Source organism: Rhinopithecus roxellana, chromosome 20, assembly GCF_007565055.1.
Source record: "Rhinopithecus roxellana isolate Shanxi Qingling chromosome 20, ASM756505v1, whole genome shotgun sequence".
NCBI lineage: Eukaryota > Metazoa > Chordata > Mammalia > Primates > Cercopithecidae > Rhinopithecus > Rhinopithecus roxellana.
Window position 1 is genome coordinate 1,634,315 of NC_044568.1, and position 18,669 is coordinate 1,652,983.

The 18,669-nt window shown below is 42.1% G+C and overlaps 1 protein-coding gene across 10 annotated transcripts in view; it reads left to right on the top strand.

The window, feature by feature from the left end:
- TNRC6A (trinucleotide repeat containing adaptor 6A) overlaps nt 1–18,669 on the top strand; it is a 101,496-nt gene that overhangs the window by 67,884 nt on the left and 14,943 nt on the right. For 7 of the 10 annotated variants that reach the window (XM_030925129.1, XM_030925135.1, XM_030925130.1 and 4 more), the window contains 10 exons: nt 1,191–1,366; nt 2,557–2,589; nt 4,107–4,187; nt 4,530–4,581; nt 10,844–10,986; nt 11,681–11,818; nt 12,594–12,722; nt 13,189–13,266; nt 13,558–13,768; nt 16,359–16,490. In XM_030925129.1, coding sequence (XP_030780989.1) covers nt 1,191–1,366; nt 2,557–2,589; nt 4,107–4,187; nt 4,530–4,581; nt 10,844–10,986; nt 11,681–11,818; nt 12,594–12,722; nt 13,189–13,266; nt 13,558–13,768; nt 16,359–16,490 — 1,173 coding nt within the window. Of the gene's footprint in view, nt 1–1,190; nt 1,367–2,556; nt 2,590–4,106; nt 4,188–4,529; nt 4,582–10,843; nt 10,987–11,371; nt 11,519–11,680; nt 11,819–12,593; nt 12,723–13,188; nt 13,267–13,557; nt 13,769–16,358; nt 16,491–18,669 lie in introns of all 10 variants that reach the window. The other 3 variants (XM_030925138.1, XM_030925132.1, XM_030925131.1) reach the window with 3 other exon arrangements.

Here is an 18,669-nt window from a genome sequence, read left to right on the forward strand (position 1 = left end):
CTGTTGTGTAGCAGTGGTGATCACTCGCTGACTATAATTAAATAATTAGATAAGGTTTCTGTGTTATTTATAATCATACAATATGGCACGATAGGTGATGTTCAGTATTTTGCTCTTTGATTTTGTAACATGGTTTATTCTCTTTCTGAATTTTCCTCTTTTCTCATATTTCTTAGAATTGTAACTTAATTTGCATATACTTCATCAAATCTAAATTATACTTTACCAAATTAGGTTATCTAGGAAGAGTCTACTAGCAATTTTCATGCCATCCAGCCTGAGAGGCTCAATAGTGTAGCCATGAGGACACATATTCAGACTGTCAGATGATTCCCTGAAAGTTACAGACAATTAGCATAGTTCAGAAAAGACCCAAGATTCAAATTAACATTGTCATTATCCTATAGGTTATGTAAAGTTACCCTATAGGAATCCCAAGGGCCATGTGTGAAGATAAGATGCTTTCTGCTTATGACTTTGAAGTACTCTTTGGCCATTCTCCCTGAAAATATGTACAAAAATTGATTCTTTGAAATTTCATTCATCATCTTCGTCCTGGGTGTCACTATGCAGATTATTAAGTGGGTACAAACAAGAGTGCTACAATTGTCCATGTTCAAGAACCATGATTTGTTAAAGGCATGGAGGAGTTTTATTAAAATTTAAAATAAGAATACGTTCTTTTTCTTTTTCTTTTTTTTGAGACGGAGTCGCGCTCTGTCGCCCAGGCTGGAGTGCAGTGGCGCGATCTTGGCTCACTGCAAGCTCCGCCTCCAGGGTTCACGCCATTCTCCTGCCTCAGCCTCCCAACTTCCGAGTAGCTGGGACTACAGGTGCCCGCCATGACGCCCGGCTAATTTTTTGTATTTTTAGTAGAGACAGGGTTTCACTGTGTTAGCCAGGATGGTCTCAATCTCCTGACCTCGTGATCCGCCCGTCTCGGCCCCGCAAAGTGCTGGGATTACAGGCGTGAGCCACCGTGCCCGGCCAAGAATGTATTCTTTTTCATGGAACTTTTAGCTCAGTATAAAACATACATTCCTTCTGTGCAGATGCAGGAAGGGAAATAAGTGTGTGTGTGTGTGTGTGTTTTCTTAGGTTCTCTACCCAATTTTTAATGTATGCTTATTCTCCAGAAGGAATTCTTTTATTAAAGTATGTTTCTCTTTATGTCACAAATCCACAATCAGGGCCAAAATCTATGCAAGATGGCTGGTGTGGTGATGATATGCCATTGCCTGGAAATCGCCCCACTGGCTGGGAAGAGGAAGAGGATGTAGAGATTGGAATGTGGAATAGTAATTCATCTCAAGAGCTTAACTCATCTTTAAATTGGCCACCATATACAAAGAAAATGTCATCGAAGGTAAACATTTCAAGGGCAAAGCCCTTGAAACTTTAAATTCCGAAGGTAGTTTACCCACAGAAAATTAATTTTTTGCCTGCCCATTTCTGGCAGTCAGTACAGTCCAGGCAGCCCCCACCTTAGGTATAGCCATTTGTATGGGCAGCCACCTAGAGAAACATAAGACCACAGGAACTTCCTTTCTCCCCACTGCTACAGCTTGGGATTTCTCTCCTCCTCCCCCTCCACCAGTGCTGCCTGGGACAACCCCTCATGCTAGGGTGGTGCCTGCAGCGGTGAGGATGAAGAGAAGGGCAAATCTCCATGTTGACTCTTTCCATCCCACTGCCAGTTCATCTCCCATTTCACCACCTCACCTGGAGTCCCCCGCCACCCCCTTACCCAGAGTCACCATCCTCCTTATTCACCTGTCATCTTTGTCCCTATCCCATCCCAAAAGGTCCTGTGACAGAAATCCCTAGGAATGATCTGAGCTTGATTTGGCTTTTATGTGTGGACAAATCATATTCCTAAAGCTGGCTGTACATCGGAATCCCGTGGCATTTGTTACAAAGTGCAGCTTCCTGTGCCTCAGGTCTACTGAAGTTTTGGAAATTGGACCAGGTTTCTTATCCTGAAGAAACTCCCCAAATGTCTCTGATGCAGAGCCAGGTTTGGGAAGCACTGATTTAGAGCACTGGTTCGTAAGAGGTGGCACTGGGGGCTGGCGTCAGATCTTCCTGGGGACGACCATTTTCAAAATAGGTGCCCAGTCTCCCAGGTGGTTCTAACATAACATCCTATCCCACCCGACTTGAGAATGATTACCTTTTGAGGGACCTTAGAAGGCAAATACCAGTGGATAGTTGGACTAGGTAACTGCCAAGGTTCCTCACTTTTAATCCTGGGATTCTAAGTCTAGGACCTGCCATTTTCATTTTTAAAATTTTTCATTTGGCTGAATTTGCCTATTGCCTTGCCATATAGCTTATGAAATGCTTTTACATGTTTTACATAAGTCATTTGATCCTCACAACCTTCTAAGATAGGATATTAATGAGGAATTTGAGACTGGAAAAGGTGGTGACTTGCCCAAAGTTGCAATAACTAGTAAGTGACAGAGTAAGGACTTAAGTTTAGGTCTTCCAATTCCAAACCCTGTGTTCTTCCCACTGGACCATGCTGTTTTGTGACTTTGTCTTTCCTTACAGGGTCTGAGTGGCAAAAAAAGGAGAAGGGAAAGGGTGTGTAGCCTTTTTACTCTTTCTCCTTTGTTTCTACTAGTAAAAATCTTTAGAAAGCAACTGCAAACATTTATTTAGCCTCTGCTGTGTGCCAGGTACTGTGCTTGGTGCTGGGGATTCAAATACACTAAGATACGAGCTTCACCTTTCGGGAGCTCACAGTCTAGTATGGGCATTAGGAGAGCTTCATAGAAGTGTCAGCTTGAATTTGGAAGATGCTTGGGATGGGATGTGTTAAGGAAGATAGTAGCCCAACATAACTAAAATGTAGAATTTTTAGGAAGAAGTGACAAGAGATCTGGCTCTGTAGTTAAGGCAGATTGTAGTATCTTCAATAGCATGCCAAGAATTTGAACTTTATTTTGTGTAAAATATGGAACCAATGAAATTGAGTAGAAAACAACATCAGTGGGGTTTTTAAATTATTAATTTTAAAAGAAAGCTAGTCAATGATAGTGTAAAATATAAATTAGCACAGAGGGGAGACCACAGTTAGGGATCTCAGGGAGTATCTGTGTTATTTCAAGCTAGAAAGGAGGGCTTGAGTCGGGAAATGAGAATGGATATATAGTGGAAGGGACTAATTTGAGAGGCATTTCAGTCAGAATAGAAAGGACAGAAGAACTTGGCAACTAGTTAGGTATGGGGATGGATGGGGTGAAAGGAAAAGGGATCAAAGCCAACTTCAGAATCTGCAGAGAGAGTTAGGTGCTTGCTTCAGAGACCTGCATTTGGGGGGAAGTTGTGGGGCTGTGTTCTGTTTCACAGTCAGAAGGAATAGACAGTAGCAATGGGAAAGGGTGATGAAGGCAACAGACTGAGGATGGTTCTGTGAGACCATAATGAGACGTAGGTCTCTATGGCTACCAGACTGCTCATCACAGACCCTTCATCCTCTTAACTCAGGTCTCAATGGAGTTTCCATACCACCCATACCCCAACCAGCTGCAGAGAGCCAGCCCTAAGCAGGAGGAATCCCAGGTTCAATTCTGCTAGAGATGTTGTGTTCTTGGCAACACAAATTGAAATTTTAAAATACTTTTCCTGTGGAAAACATGGTGTGTTTTCAGTAGGATACACATAGCATAATTAAATTATGGGTTAAATTGGCTTCTTTGGACTAACCTGAGGACCTAGTCACTGTTTTTTTACTTTGGTTTGGAGTGAGAATTCCAGAAATCTAAATTATAACTACTCTTATAGTTCTCCATTACTCAGAGGCCCTGTTTTCATATTTGTGGGTCATCGAGGCCTTTTGCTTCTGTCTTTTCCTTCTGACTGCTTGCCTTTAGAGATTTCTCTGTACATTACAGCTATACCAGAGGACTGGAGCAAAGGAAGTTGAAAATCAAATAGTTGATTTTTAATTATTAACAACTCTGATAAGAGTTGATTGGAGGAGAAATTATTGGCTAAAAATGAGAATTGGGGATTGTCTTAAGTTTTATTAATCCGTCACTATACCCAGATAAACAGAGATGGCCATGGCATCTTTTCTACTCTTTTATTTTACAAAGGGAATGATGAAAGGTGGAAACAAACAAGAAGAAGCGTGGATAAATCCATTTGTTAAACAGTTTTCAAATATCAGTTTTTCGGTAAGTATGTTTTCTTAGCAGCTCCTTCCTCTTTTAATGGTGCTCCATGGTTTATCTCGATTTCACTTTTCAAGAATTATTTTTCATCTTCGAGTCCTTAGGAATGTGCTTGATATTGGAGTAAAATTGGCCTCCAAACTTTTATTTTTATGGTTTTAGCTAAGAACTTCAGTCACATGTTTTATTTTAAAACATTTTAAAAATTACATTAGGCAATGAAAAATGAAGCTTTATGACCCACTTGAATTTTTCAGATAATGAAATACAGTAAAATTCTTCATTTTTTATTTGTTTTCATTGATAAATTAAGGTCTGCTAACATGCTGCATTTTCTTTCTTCAGAGAGACTCACCAGAGGAAAATGTACAAAGCAATAAAATGGACCTTTCTGGAGGTAAGAGAAAATTAAATATGTTTATATTCCTCACTGAGGGTCAAGCACATCTATGACATGATTCTGCTGGAAGATCCCTGACGTAGATCAGGATGGGGGAGGCTGTGCTCTCCAATAGACGTACACATGCTGTGGTTAAATGAGTGCATGTGCCTTGAAAGTGTAGACCACTGTGCAGATCAGTGGTGATATTAGTCTGATTACTTTACACATAATCCTGCCAAGAGGGAGTTACTCAGATTGGAAGGTATAGTCTTCTTGATTAAGGAACAGCATGTAGAAGGGCCTAGACGTATGACAGACTCTTAAAACTATACTGGAGGAACAGTAAGTAGTTCCATAGAACGAGTCAAGAAAAACAGTTTTGGTGGGGGCAGCCGTGGTGGTGGTGGTGAAAGATCACCTGGATAAAGATGCTAGAAAACAAGGTCTGTGCTAAGTCATGAGGAGCTTGGGAATTTGAACTTCATTCTTAAAATATGGGATTAAAGTGAAGCAGGGTAATGACGTGGTTTGGATTTATGTTTTAGAAAAATCATCTTGGTTATAGATTGAAAATATCTTAGGATAGAAAACATTGGCAGCAGGAGATAGAGAAAAGATACTAAAGATAGCAAAACCAGGTAGATACTTGCTGCAGTAGCCAGTAATTATTTTCAAAGCTCCAAACCAAGAGAGTAGATGCGAATAATCTTAATTCCATGGAGTCATAGGAATTGGAATCAATAAAAGTTGATAACCAGTTTGAACCAATTTGTTAGGCAGGGTGAGGGAGAGAGTGTGATGAAAACTTACCTGGATGGTTTAGTAGATGGTAGTGCTATTGTGTTCATCAGAGTCCAGTCAGAAGAAACTATGCAGTAATTTGCTAACAGGAAAAATGTAATATACAAGACCTTAACAAGGAATTGGAGTAGCAGTAGCAGATACAAGGGGAAGTCACTCAGTGAGGACTGACGTAGCATGCCCAAGAAAGAGCCCCCTTCTTCTCACTATGGTGACATGTCAGTAGGAGTGCAGGAGATCCACCCTCTAAGATACCAGTGAAGGCAGGGCACAGGAGAGGTGTCTGATGGGAGGCACTCGCTACAGAACTACCAGAGGGCATGCTGGTAGATGCTGCCAGCCACTGGTGAGTTGAGCGTTGTAGGTGCTGGCAAAGCTGCCGTGCTGCAGGAGAGAGCAGACCAGAACTAGGAAACCAAACCTCTCCTCTTGTACCTTCTACTTAAAAAAGGTCAGTGCTAGCTGGCAAAGGAAAAAAATCTGTAAAGGGCCCAAGTCCCTGTGTTTTCACAGAGCAATCAAAAAGGGTGAAATTGGAGCTAGAGGAAATAAGTCAGTAATCAGCACAGTTCATCCCAACCCTTTGGCTACTCACCTTCCATATGTACTCTTCTACACACGTTTGTCCAGTACAATGGCAATGCAACTCTGTATTTCTGCTTAACAAGATACAGCTTTCTTTCTTGCAGGTGAAGAAGTGTTCATCTGCTCTAAACTGAGGAGATGAACAGCCCCAAGGGTCATTGTATTTGTCACTGGCTATATAATCACCCCAGAAATTCAGTCACAGTTTGTTACCTAAAGACTAAATAATAAAACTTAACATCTAATAACTTGTGAGTAAGGTAAAAGCAGGAAAGAAAATGCTTGGCCTATACAAATTAACACATCCATATGACAAACAATAGGAAAATATGCAAATCTACTACCATTGTTATTTTCATAATTGCTCGTAAGCCATCATTGGTATCTGTGCCTTCCTCCCTTCACTGCGTATTCTGTACTTACCTTACTTTCAGGTTGAACCTCAGCGGCTCTTGGTTCTTTAGCTGCTGGAGTTAAGTAACCCAAACCTTCATTCCCAAAGAATCTGAGCCCCCAGTTGTCCTTGCCTGTTATGGTTACCATTGTTTTTCATTGGCCTTCACTACTTGGTATGGATATACTGAGAAGCATCCCAGAGAATCCCCTGGATTCCAGACAGTCTTCACTGCCTTCATTTTGTAATCACATCAGTTACCCCAGCCAGTAGACTAGTTTTTTGTTTGTTTGTTTGTTTTTTGCCTGCTAGTTCATATCTCAAGGAGTGCAAAATGTCCCTGTAGCAGTCTTCATCTTCCAGGGCAGTGGAACCATTGTTGTGGTTTTTGCTGGAAGCGTTTTCTGTTTCAAGGACTAAGTTCTCTAAATCAGCAGTTGTCAGAACAGGAAACGAGTGTTCTGTAAGTGGCCCGTTAGGTATAATTGTGAGAGAAGCTGCTCCCACTTTCAACTTTTGATTCTCAAGACCTACAAATTCTGGTAATTGGGGAGACACATACTGCATCCTCCTAAGACAGATGCCCACCTTTTTAGTATGTTGTCTCCCAATTTGCTTTGTAACTGATTGTTTAGTAAGCCTGTTAATTTGGTTAGCTATTTTCAGGCAATGGCATATATGTTAAGACCAGTTAATTCCATGGGCATGAACACAGTCCTGTATTTCCTCTGCTGTGACATGAGCTCCTTGGTAAGACATGATGGCTGTGAGGAGTGCCACGATAGTGGAGAAGGTATTCTGTGAGGCTGTGGATGACAGAAGCTTTACAGGCAGGAAAAATCCATGTCCAGAATGTGAAGCTTCTTCTGTTAGGACAAGTTTCTGCCTCCTTCATGGCTCACTGCATGGCGCAGAAGTTGCTGTGGTGTCGTGCTGGTGGAACTTGTGGGAAATCTGCCCTCTAGGGTGCTGGGAAAAGGCATTCATGGAGAGGTGTCTCATGGGAGACACTGCAGCACAACTGTGATGTGAGAGGGAGGGGAATGCTGGGAGAAGCTCTCACTGAGTGCTGCTGACCCACCAGGCAGTGGAGAAGCTGCAAAGGCTGCTCATGCCTACCAAGAGCACATGCTGGCCCAGGAAGCAACACCCTTCCTCTTGCCCTGTCTCTCCAGCGCCCTCTTCTGACAAAGCCTCAGTACCAGCTGGCTAAGGAAAAAAATGTAAAGGGTTCAGATATATATTCATAGAGCAGTCAAAAGGGTGAATTTGGAGCTGAGAGACAATAAATCAATAAATGGTCATTATTTGAGGTGAGAAATACAGGAATAGCAGGCTTGATAGATACTAAGTTTGAAGGTGCTCTGAAACCATCTGACATTACGTCCAGTAGACAGTCGAAAATCCAGATGTGAAGCTCAGAATAGATGGGGCTGGAGATATGAAGTGTAATTAATTAGATGTGGATGATAGTGAAAGCTATAGGAATAGTTTGACTAGAAAGAGTTGGAGGCTAATGGACCGAAGACAGACCTGGGGAATAATGATATTTAGGGAAGTGATCCTAAGCAGAAGTGGGACAAGTTAGAGTAGAATAATTTTTCAGACTCCAAGTGAGTACAGAGTTTTGAAAAGAGAAAACTGGTTGTCAGGGAATGGATTTGACAATGGGGCTCGGGGGTAGTCATTGGTAACTAATGGACCTTACTAGAGGACTGGTGGACTGAGGGGAGATTGCCACATTTGACATTCTCTTTTTAAAGGGATGCAGAAATGTTGGGGAATGGTTTTTTTTTGTTTGTTTGTTTGTTTTGAGATGGAGTCTCGCACTGTCATCCGGGCTGGAGTCCTGTGGCGCGATCTCGGCTCACTGCAACCTCTGCTTCCTGGGTTCAAGTGATTCTTCTGCCTCTGCCTCCTGATTAGCTGGGATTATAGGCGCCCGCCACCGTGCCCAGCTAATTTTTTGTATTTTTAGTAGAAACGGGGTTTCACCATGTTGGCAGACTGATCGCAAACACCTGCCCACCTCGGCCTCCCAAAACGCTGAGATTACAAGCGTGAGCCACCATGCTCAGCCACTATTAGTCTTTCAAAGGATAATTGCATAGATAAAAATAATGTGAATTATCAAGAAGGAACAGTTTGGAGAGAGACTTAGGAGAACTGATTGGAATTGGTTACAGGATTAGATGGAGAGAGTGGGGGAAAGAGTTCACTTCACAATGGCTAGCTTGGGTGTTATCAGTGAATTATGACATCTTAACAGGGAGAGAGAACAGAGGAGGGAGCTGTGGTAAGGATTATTGACATTTAAGAGAGGGCTCTTAAACAAGTGTGAAAGGTGGATTTTTCAGATACCAGATTCATGACTGGAACAGTACTTTTTAGCTACTTTAAGAATTGTTTTCCTTCTCTTAAAATGTTTTCCTTTTCCACTTACCTGGAATGAGAGTAGTAAAGGTAAGTGTTGTGGTGATGGCAGACGTCTCAAAGAACAGCAGTTGCAGAGAAATGATGGATGAGATATGAGGATTGAGAAAACATTGAGAATGAGAAATAGGGAGATGAAAACCTGTGTTAACAGTGACAATGAGGCTGGTCACAGTGGCTCATGCCTGTGATCCCAGCACTTCATGAGGCCGAGGTAGACAGATTACTTGAGGTCAGGAGTTGGAGACCCCTCGGGCAACATGGTGAAGCCTTGTCTCTACAAAAAATAAAAAAATTAGCTGGGCATGGTGGTGCATGCCTCTAGGCCCAGCTACTCGGGAGGCTGAGGTGAGAGGATTGCCTGGGCTGGGGAGGCATAGGCGGCGGTGAGCCAAGATTGCGCCACTACGCTCCAGCCTGGGCAACAGAGCCACACACTGTCTCAAAAAAAAAAAAAAAGTGACAATGGGACATCAAAGTGGATATGGCAGGCAGGTAAAAATGTGGGACTGAGCTCAGTTGTGAAGTCTAAGCTACACGTTTATATTTGGGCATCACTTGAATGGGAGTGACTGCTGATACCTTGGTAGTGCATGAAGTCTAAGGAAAGCAAGTTTACAGAGAGAGTCAAAAGACTGAGACCCTGAGTCTACTGTGTCAGCCTCAGAGTATTCCAGCACTGAAGAAGCACCTGAGGTGAGCTCAGCATGGATAGAGGAAGAGAAACCAGAATGGGCAGATGGTGAGGATGGGTGGTAGAGAACATTGTCCACTTTTAAAAGATTTGTTGAAATAGAACAGTAGCTTTTGGGCTGGAGCTGGCTATGTCCAGCAAAGAAGATTTTGCAGGAAAAGAGTTTCCATGAGAGAATTCATGTTTTATTGCACAGGAGTCAGAATTAGGAGAGGAGCAGGCAGAGCAAAGCCTAAGAGAGGGGAAGATGTTACCCTGTCTGGCGTCCAATTTCCTCATCTGCTAAACGGGCGATAACAGTATAGTTACATGCATTAAATTAGTACACATAAAGCACTTACAGGCCGGGCGCGGTGGCTCACACCTGTAAACCCAGCACTTTGGGAGGCCAAGGCAGGCAGATTACCTGAGGTCAGGAGTTTGAGACCAGCCTGGCCAACATGGTGAAACCCCATCTCTACTGAAAATACAAAAATTAGCTGGGCATGGTGGTGGGTGCCTGTAGTCCCAGCTGCTCAGTAGGCTGAGGCAGGACAATCGCTTGAACCTGGGAGGCAGAGGTTCCAGTGAGCCGAGATCACGCCACTGCACTCCAGCCTGGGTGACAGAGTGAGACCCCTTCTCAAAAAAAAAAAAAAAGCGCTTATAAGGAGGACTGACATAAACCAAGCATTTATTAAATGGTGGTTTATCACAGTGGGTGCTGATTGTTTTTATTACTTGTTAATGGAAACTTACCTGTATTATAAAACTCAGCAGATTAAAGATGGCTGAAGTTGTCTTAAGTTATGTAGCCTAAGAGTCCTTTTAAAACGAGTCCTGGCCCGGTGGCTCATACCTGTAATCCTAGCACTTTGGGAGGCGGAGGCAGCTGGATCACTTGAGGTCAGGAGTTCAAGACCAGCCTGGCCAACAGGGAGAAACCTACGTTTCTACTAATAATACAAAAATTAGCCGGGTGTGATGGTACACTCCTGTAATCCCAGCTACTTGAGAGGCTGAGGCATGAGAATCGCTTGAATCTGGGAGGTGGAGGTTGCAGTGAGCCGAGATCCCACCACTGTACTCCAGCCTGGGCCATGGAGTGAGACTGTCTCAAAAAAAAAAAAAAAAAGTGAGGTTATCAGCCAGCCACCTTCTGTTTACTAGTCTATTTCAAGTTAATTATTTCAATAAAATAACAGTATCTTCTAATTGCGACTTTACTTGTGAGGAATGCAAAATTTATGAAATGCAGGTGTATTTTTCACATATCCTTGTCTTGGCTGAAGTCATTTCAGCCAAGTGAGTGTTTTGCTTTTGTTGTAAATTTATCTGAAACCAGTTGGGTTGTCTTCCTGTTTGATAACATAGTCTCCTGCATTTATTAGGAATGTTACAAGACAAACGAATGGAGATAGATAAACATAGCCTAAATATTGGTGATTACAATCGAACGGTCGGGAAAGGCCCTGGTTCTCGGCCTCAGATTTCCAAAGAGTCTTCCATGGAGCGCAATCCTTATTTTGATAAGGTAAGGTGTTTTACTTTTACCTCTGACTTGATAAACCAGTACACTTAATAGCATAATTTTCACACTAATGTTTTAAAACATTTTATATAATGTAAAGTGTTGCAATCCAGTACCAAATCTTATTACTGGATTTTGAAGTTCATTGTCTTTTTATGTCTCAGTTTAGCATAGAGGTTGCATTTATATTTTTCTTCTTAATCCCATGAAATATGTTTGGCTCTTTTTGTGTGCTCTAGAATTAACACTAATCTGATCTCTTCTGTTTTCTACCTGTTTCCTGTTGATGCTGGAATGTCATGTGACTTCTCTTCTGTTCCTGCAATGATTTCTCCCTTCCACTTGTTTGCTTGGCTGGTGTTGCACATCTTTCTGTCTGTCCAATCAGGATGGCATTGTAGCAGATGAATCCCAAAACATGCAGTTTATGTCCAGTCAAAGCATGAAGCTTCCCCCTTCAAATAGTGCACTACCTAACCAGGCCCTTGGCTCCATAGCAGGGCTGGGTATGCAAAACTTGAATTCTGTTAGACAGGTAAGTCCAGATGTGTATTTTAGGCTCTCAGTTGAATGATTTGTATTAGTAATAAGATCTCTCTTACATGTAGTTACTGTGTTTAAATCATAGTACAATGTGGCAATGAGATGTTTGTCCCTAAAGAATCCCACTGTTACTTGTTGCTGTTTGTTTTTGTAGAATGGCAATCCCAGTATGTTTGGTGTTGGAAACACAGCAGCACAACCCCGGGGCATGCAGCAGCCTCCAGCACAACCTCTTAGTTCATCTCAGCCTAATCTCCGTGCTCAAGTGCCTCCTCCATTACTCTCCCCTCAGGTAAATAAGCTATCCTTACGTTCTCCTGTTTACCTACAAAAAGGATCTTGCATGATTTTGTATTTGTTTTTTGTTTTTGTTTTTGTTTTTGTTTTTTTTTGAGACGGAGTCTCGCTCTGTTGCCCGGGCTGGAGTGCAGTGGCCGGATCTCAGCTCACTGCAAGCTCTGCCTCCGGGGTTTACGCCGTTCTCCTGCCTCAGCCTCCCAAGTAGCTGGGACTACAGGCACCCACCACCTCGCGCGGCTAGTTTTTTGTATTTTTTTAGTAGAGACGGGGTTTCACCGTGTTAGCCAGGATGGTCTCGATCTCCTGACCTCGTGATCCGCCCATCTCAGCCTCCCAAAGTGCTGGGATTACAGGCTTGAGCCACCGCGCCCGGCCATGATTTTGTATTTGAATGAAATGGCTAACTAATCATTATCATGTTTATTGGCATCTTTCAGATTTAGCTAGTTCTGAATTAACTATTACAAAAGGTTGTAGGAAGGATAAGTCAAGGATAATTTAAATCTAAAATTTACCATTTTCTTCTATAAAACATTCTTGAGGACAAAAGCAAAGTAAAATTGGCTAGTTTAAGATGCATCTCTGTCATCTTTTACCTAACCCACGAAAAAGTACAAGTGGTCAGTGAGTAAGACAGAGACAAAGACTGTGAACCCAATGAATAGTCCACAGATTTAACTGCTGTATTGACAACTTAAAACACACAGTACATGTAGCAAGTGGGAGTTACTTTATCAAGATCATTAACTTACCATTGTGATCCTAAGGTTCCAGTTTCATTGCTGAAGTATGCACCAAACAACGGTGGCCTGAATCCACTCTTTGGCCCTCAACAGGTAGCCATGCTGAACCAGCTATCCCAGCTAAACCAGCTTTCTCAGATCTCCCAATTACAGGTAAGCAGAGTCATAGTCTTTCTTAGTACACATTTATGGAGCATCTACTGTATGCCAAACACTAGACTCTGTGCAGGACATAATGCACTAAACAAAACAGGCGTAGTCGTAGCCCTCATGGAGCTTACAGTGTATCGGGGAAGACAGATCATGAACATCTGTGAAGAATGTTTTGAAGAAGTGCAAAATGCTGTGAGAGGAGGCCTCAGCCAAGTCTGGGGTGCTAGTAAGAGTCGGATGTTTAGGAAAAGTTTCTCTGTTGAAGTGGAAGTTTAGATTGAACTAAAGACTGAATTTTAGCAGTGACTAGAAGCCAGAGAGTCCAGGGAAGAGACTGTTAGGTTAGACATGTTGGCATTGGCTAGATCACATCATGCCTCTGTAGATCCATCTGCTGTCGTCATTTGGAAGCACACGACCTTGTAATAGTGTGATAGTAACAACCTTCTCGCCATCTTTCCTCTAGCGATTGTTAGCGCAGCAGCAAAGGGCGCAGAGTCAGAGAAGCGTGCCTTCTGGGAACCGGCCACAGCAAGACCAGCAGGTAGAGCCAGCCCTCCAACTCGCGGTGCTGTCTTTGTGTTAATAAACTCTGCTTATCTCCATTCTAGCAAGAGATTCAGAAGTGTCTTTCTTAAAACAATCTTACTAAGATATAATGAAGTATGTTGTGCATTAAGTCTGCTGGTTGCCCGTGAGTTATGTGAACATTATATAGTGATTATTCACCTTTCTGCTGAGAAGAAAGTGAATTCAAAAATGAAGAGGAAATATGTAGTTTTCTGTAAAGACTTTTTCCCCCAATAATTTTTTTCAATCATTTCATTGTTTTAAGGGTCGACCTCTTAGCGTGCAGCAGCAAATGATGCAACAATCTCGTCAACTTGATCCAAACCTGTTGGTGAAGCAGCAGACTCCACCATCTCAGCAGCAGCCACTCCATCAGCCAGCCATGAAGTCTTTCCTTGACAATGTCATGCCCCACACTACACCTGAGCTGCAAAAAGGGCCATCACCAATAAATGCTTTCAGCAACTTCCCTATAGGTGGGTTTCTCCTTGGTCCAAGCATTGGACTGATGCTTAGGTATCACAGGCATGCCTCCTTCACACATACCCTTACAGCTCTGTTCCTTCGTGAGAGCTACATTGATCCCTTAGCTGTTCCCTCTGAGAGAATTGGCGTTCCCTCTCAGAGAGTTGCCGTTCCCTCTCAGAGAGTTGCCATCCCCTCTCCTAGTTTTAACCTGCTCCGTGTTCAGGAAAGTTCTCTCTCCATTCAAGAAAATCACACTGTTTCTTTTTTTTTTTTTTTTTCAAAGACAGAGTCTTGCTCTGTCCCCCAGACTGGAGTGCAGTGGTGAGATCTCGGCTCACTGCAACCTCTGCCTCCTGGGTTCAAGCAATTCTCACGCCTCAGCCTCCTGAGTAGCTGGGATTACAGGCGCACACCACCACACCCAGCTAATTTTTGTATGTTTAGTAGAGATGGGGTTTCACCATGTTGGCCAGGCTTGTCTGGAACTCCTAACCTCAGGTGATCTGCCTGCGTTGGCCTCCCAAAGTGCTGGGATTACAGGCATGAGCCACCGTGCCCAGCCTTGAAAATCACACTATTTCAAAAACTCCACACTCATTTAAAGTGTATTAGAATAAAGGAAACATTTCACTTTTTAAAGGATTAGTTGTCTTAATCGTAGGATATTAAGGGTGAGAAGGCTGATATTCTTATTAGAAACAGTACACCAGAGAATTTTTGAGCAGTGCTGTTCTGGTGAAACAGCTGGGAAGGGTCACAGTCACATTTGCTAGCTCTCAGAACTTGAAGTTTTAACTATTGTCTGTGTATAAATGATTACTGATATAAATAAGAAGATGGAGGTAAGACAGGAGATTGCATTTCTTATATATGCAACTCCCCACCCCCACCCACTCCTTTTTTTCTATGTTATCTCCAGGCTTTTATTCACTGGGTGGAGATTTTGGGCTTACATGTTTTCTTTTTCCTAGGTCTCTTTTTTTCTTGTGCCCTTGATTATATTTTGACCCTTGATTGATCATGCCCTGTTCATTTTGCTTTTTTTCTCTCTCTTTTCCCATACAGTGGTTTCTTGTAAACCAGCTTTGTTGGTTGTTAGCCAGAGTGTTTGAAGACCATTGGTTAACTAGCATGTTCTGGGCTGTGGGCAGAGGCTGGGGCATGCTGTTGCCCCTGCTGCTGCCTCACTCTGTAACTGAACTGGTTTGGCTCACCCTGGTATTACCACAGACTCACCTGGGACATAAATTGCACTTTGAGTCCTTAGGATTGTTAGTAATCTCTGTGCATTTCCAAAAACAGTTCCCTTGTCAGTTACTACTGTGGGTGAATACTATAGAAGCCATTTAGTGGTGGCCAGGTGATGTCAGAGACAACAGTTAGTACTAAAAGAATGATACCCAAGTACAGGGAGAAGTTTCTGTCTCACCAGTAAAGGGAACTGGCTCTTCCTATTTGACTATACACTTGACATATAAATTGGACCACGTGAGTTCTAAGTATAGGATTTCCTGCCCTGGCCGGCTTTTCAGTGAGGGATACTTCTCGATTAAGAAAGTCTGCTTAGCCCATGCAAACACCAATACAGTTATCTAAGTTGAGCAACAGGCTACAGCCTGTTGGCCTAATTTGACCCACTGCCTGCTATTGTAAGGTTTTGTTGGACACAGCCACATTTTCTCTAACATGGGGTCTGTGGCTGCTTTTGTGCTGCACCAGCAGAGTTGCATGGAGACACCGGGACCATGTGGCCCACAAAGCCTGACATACTGGGTGAACCTCTGCAGAAAAAAATTGTCAACTCCTGATCTGATCGATGGGTCCAAGAGTAGCAAATTCAATTGCTCTCTGCAAAAATAGGTATAGTATTAGAGAATTCATATTATTAAAGTTTTCAGGTTTGACAGACTTTAACATCACATGGACTCATCAGACCAGAGAATTTAAAACAATTTAATTTGGAACTTTAGAATAAGAACCTCCTGGGAATTTGTGAAATAGAGATTCTGGCTCCCACTGGAAAGTCTTCATTTTTAAATAAGCGTTTTAGGTGATTCTAATATTAATAGTCCCTAGATTACTATTTTAAGAAAAACTAGCTTAATAGTTTTCTAACCACTGTATCTAAGGTTGAAATTTCCATTGTTCCAAGAGAATATCCAAGTCTGAGGGGCCTCATCAGCAAAGGTCAAGTAAATTGTGCCTTAAGATATATCAGTCCCCTACTTAGGTGTAATTGCTAGTGCAGGACGTTTTTACTTTAGAATTTGCAAGCAAAAGATAGCAACTGAAAGTGACCACAGATCTTCATGCATGGTACACTTGGGAAATAGCTAAACAGATACATTTTATTCCAAGTAAACTTACACATCTGGCTTCCTTAAAACTTTTCTCCCTCTTATTTTGCCAAGGAGTTTTAAAATCATCAAAATTTTATGGAGAAATATTTCCTACATATAACTAAATTATAGTATTAACAGTTATATGGTTTGAAAACATTAGATTAGTTACATGTTTTTCTAGGAAATAAAAGTTGTGCTACTAGAAAGAAGATGTGCTGTGTTTTCTAAGGTTTTGTTTTGTTTTTTAATTTTTCAGGCTTGAACTCAAACTTGAATGTAAATATGGATATGAACAGTATTAAAGAGCCACAGTCAAGACTAAGGAAATGGACAACAGTGGACAGCATTTCTGTGAACACATCTTTGGATCAAAACTCCAGCAAACATGGTACAAAAGATTGTTACATCTTACCCAAAAACACGAAAAGCACACCTGCAGAATACTAGATTTAGGCCTTTATTTTATTTTAAATATGTTTTCAAAGCCGAATTATCTTAGAACTTTTCCTCATTTAAAAAAAGTTATTATTAAGTCTTAGTTAAAATAAGAGACTTTCAGATGAAAAGCAAAATTTACCTCTACTCTGTTTTATAAAGGAGAGATCAGATGATGCATTTTTAAAAATTATTTTCCCTTTGGCTTTTTAAATTTTTCTAAGTGATTTTATTCTTACATTACTACACTTATTAACATTTACTGGATTTAATTTGATATATATCTTAGTAGTACATTTAAAACTTCTACCAGAGTCCCGTTCCGTCACCCAGGCTGGAATGCAGTGGCGTGATCTCAGCTCACTGAAACCTCTCCTCCCAGGTTCAAGCAGTTCTCCTGTCTCAGCTTCTGGAGTAACTGGAACTACAGGCCTGAGCCACCATGCCCGGCTAATTTTTGTATTTTTAGTAGAGATGGGGTTTCATCATGTTGGCCCAGCTGGTCTCAAACTCCTGACCTCAGGTGATCTACCCACCTTGGTCTCACAAAGTGCTGCGATTACAGGTGTGAACTACTGCACCTGGCCCATAAATTTTATTTCTATCAGTTCCTTACATATGGACACATTTTTTGTATATATCTTATTGCTATGTGTAAGTCATTGATTTAACAGTATTGTCTTTTCAGCAATTAAATTTTTTTTTAGAAATGCCATTTTCATCTTATTTTGTATTATCTGTCCACCCAGCAAATATTAATCGATTATCTTCTGCTTTCCAAGGCTGTGTTAGCACCTGGAATACATAGACACATACGTACATATGTATGTATGTATGTATGTAAAAATCCTTGCCCTGGAATTGTTCGTTGTGAATGAAAGTATATCAGCGCCGGGCGCGGTGGCTCAAGCCTGTAATCCCAGCACTTTGGGAGGCCGAGACGGGCGGATCACGAGGTCAGGAGATCGAGACCATCCTGGCTAACACGGTGAAACCCCGTCTCTACTAAAAACTACAAAAAACTAGCCGGGCGACGTGGCGGCGCCTGTAGTCCCAGCTACTCGGGAGGCTGAGACAGGAGAATGGCGTGAACCCGGGAGGCGGAGCTTGCAGTGAGCTGAGATCCGGCCACAGCACTCCAGCCTGGGTGACAGAGCAAGACTCCGTCTCAAAAAAAAAAGAAAGTATATCAGCAGCTTTAGTACAATGCAATAGGTAATATCAAAATTAATATTTATAATAGTTTAATAATATAGAGTTCCTTAGGAGCATTGAGTCAGGAATAACTGCAGGTGTGGTGGGTCTGGAAAGGTGAGAAAGACTTACCTTGAGAAGAGTAAGTTTACCAAACAAACAGGAAGAGCAACCAAGAGAGAATAGCACATGCAGGGTTCAAAGAGGACTGCCGGGTGAATTCTGTATCTGGGCATATCTGGGGGTGAAGATGAAAATGACAGAAAGGAGGTAGATGAAGATGGAATGGTAGGTGTGGTGCAAATCATGGAAAACTTTCGTGCCATGAATGATTTTAAGTATGAAAGTGATGGGTGCCTAGAGGCCGTTCAGACTTAAAGTAGTCTAGGTAAGAGAGAGAAAGGTCGGTGGACATGAGAGGGAGTGCACTGAAGAGAGTTTCAGAAATTAAAAGCAGAAAAGCTTGATAACTCACTTAACTCATTCTTTCATTCAGCAGTGTAAGCCTGAAACACTTGCATAACTGATCAGCTAGTCTGTCTCCAGCCCCCTCCAGACAGACCCCTCGGAGGTCAGACAAATACAGGATGGACCCGAGTCTCAGGCAGAAAAGAACAGGTGTTCACCGTAAATCATATCATTAGAGTGTCCTAGGTGTAAGGCATGCAGAGGCACTCTTAACTAGCAGAGTAGTCCATGAGCTTGGAGAAACACAGGAGCTGAACAAGCGACAGTCCTGGCACACTTTGAAATGTGCAGTCCAGTCTGCCACACTAACCCTTCGCTGCACACCTACAGTAAGAAAAGCCTGATTTGTTAAGGGAAGTGGAGGCAAGCACATTTGACTAGGAAATTCTGCATTACAGAAGGGTTAAACTGGATGTCTGAGATACCCTATGGCCCTGAGATTCTGTGACTTCCAGGCAGTTTATAAAATC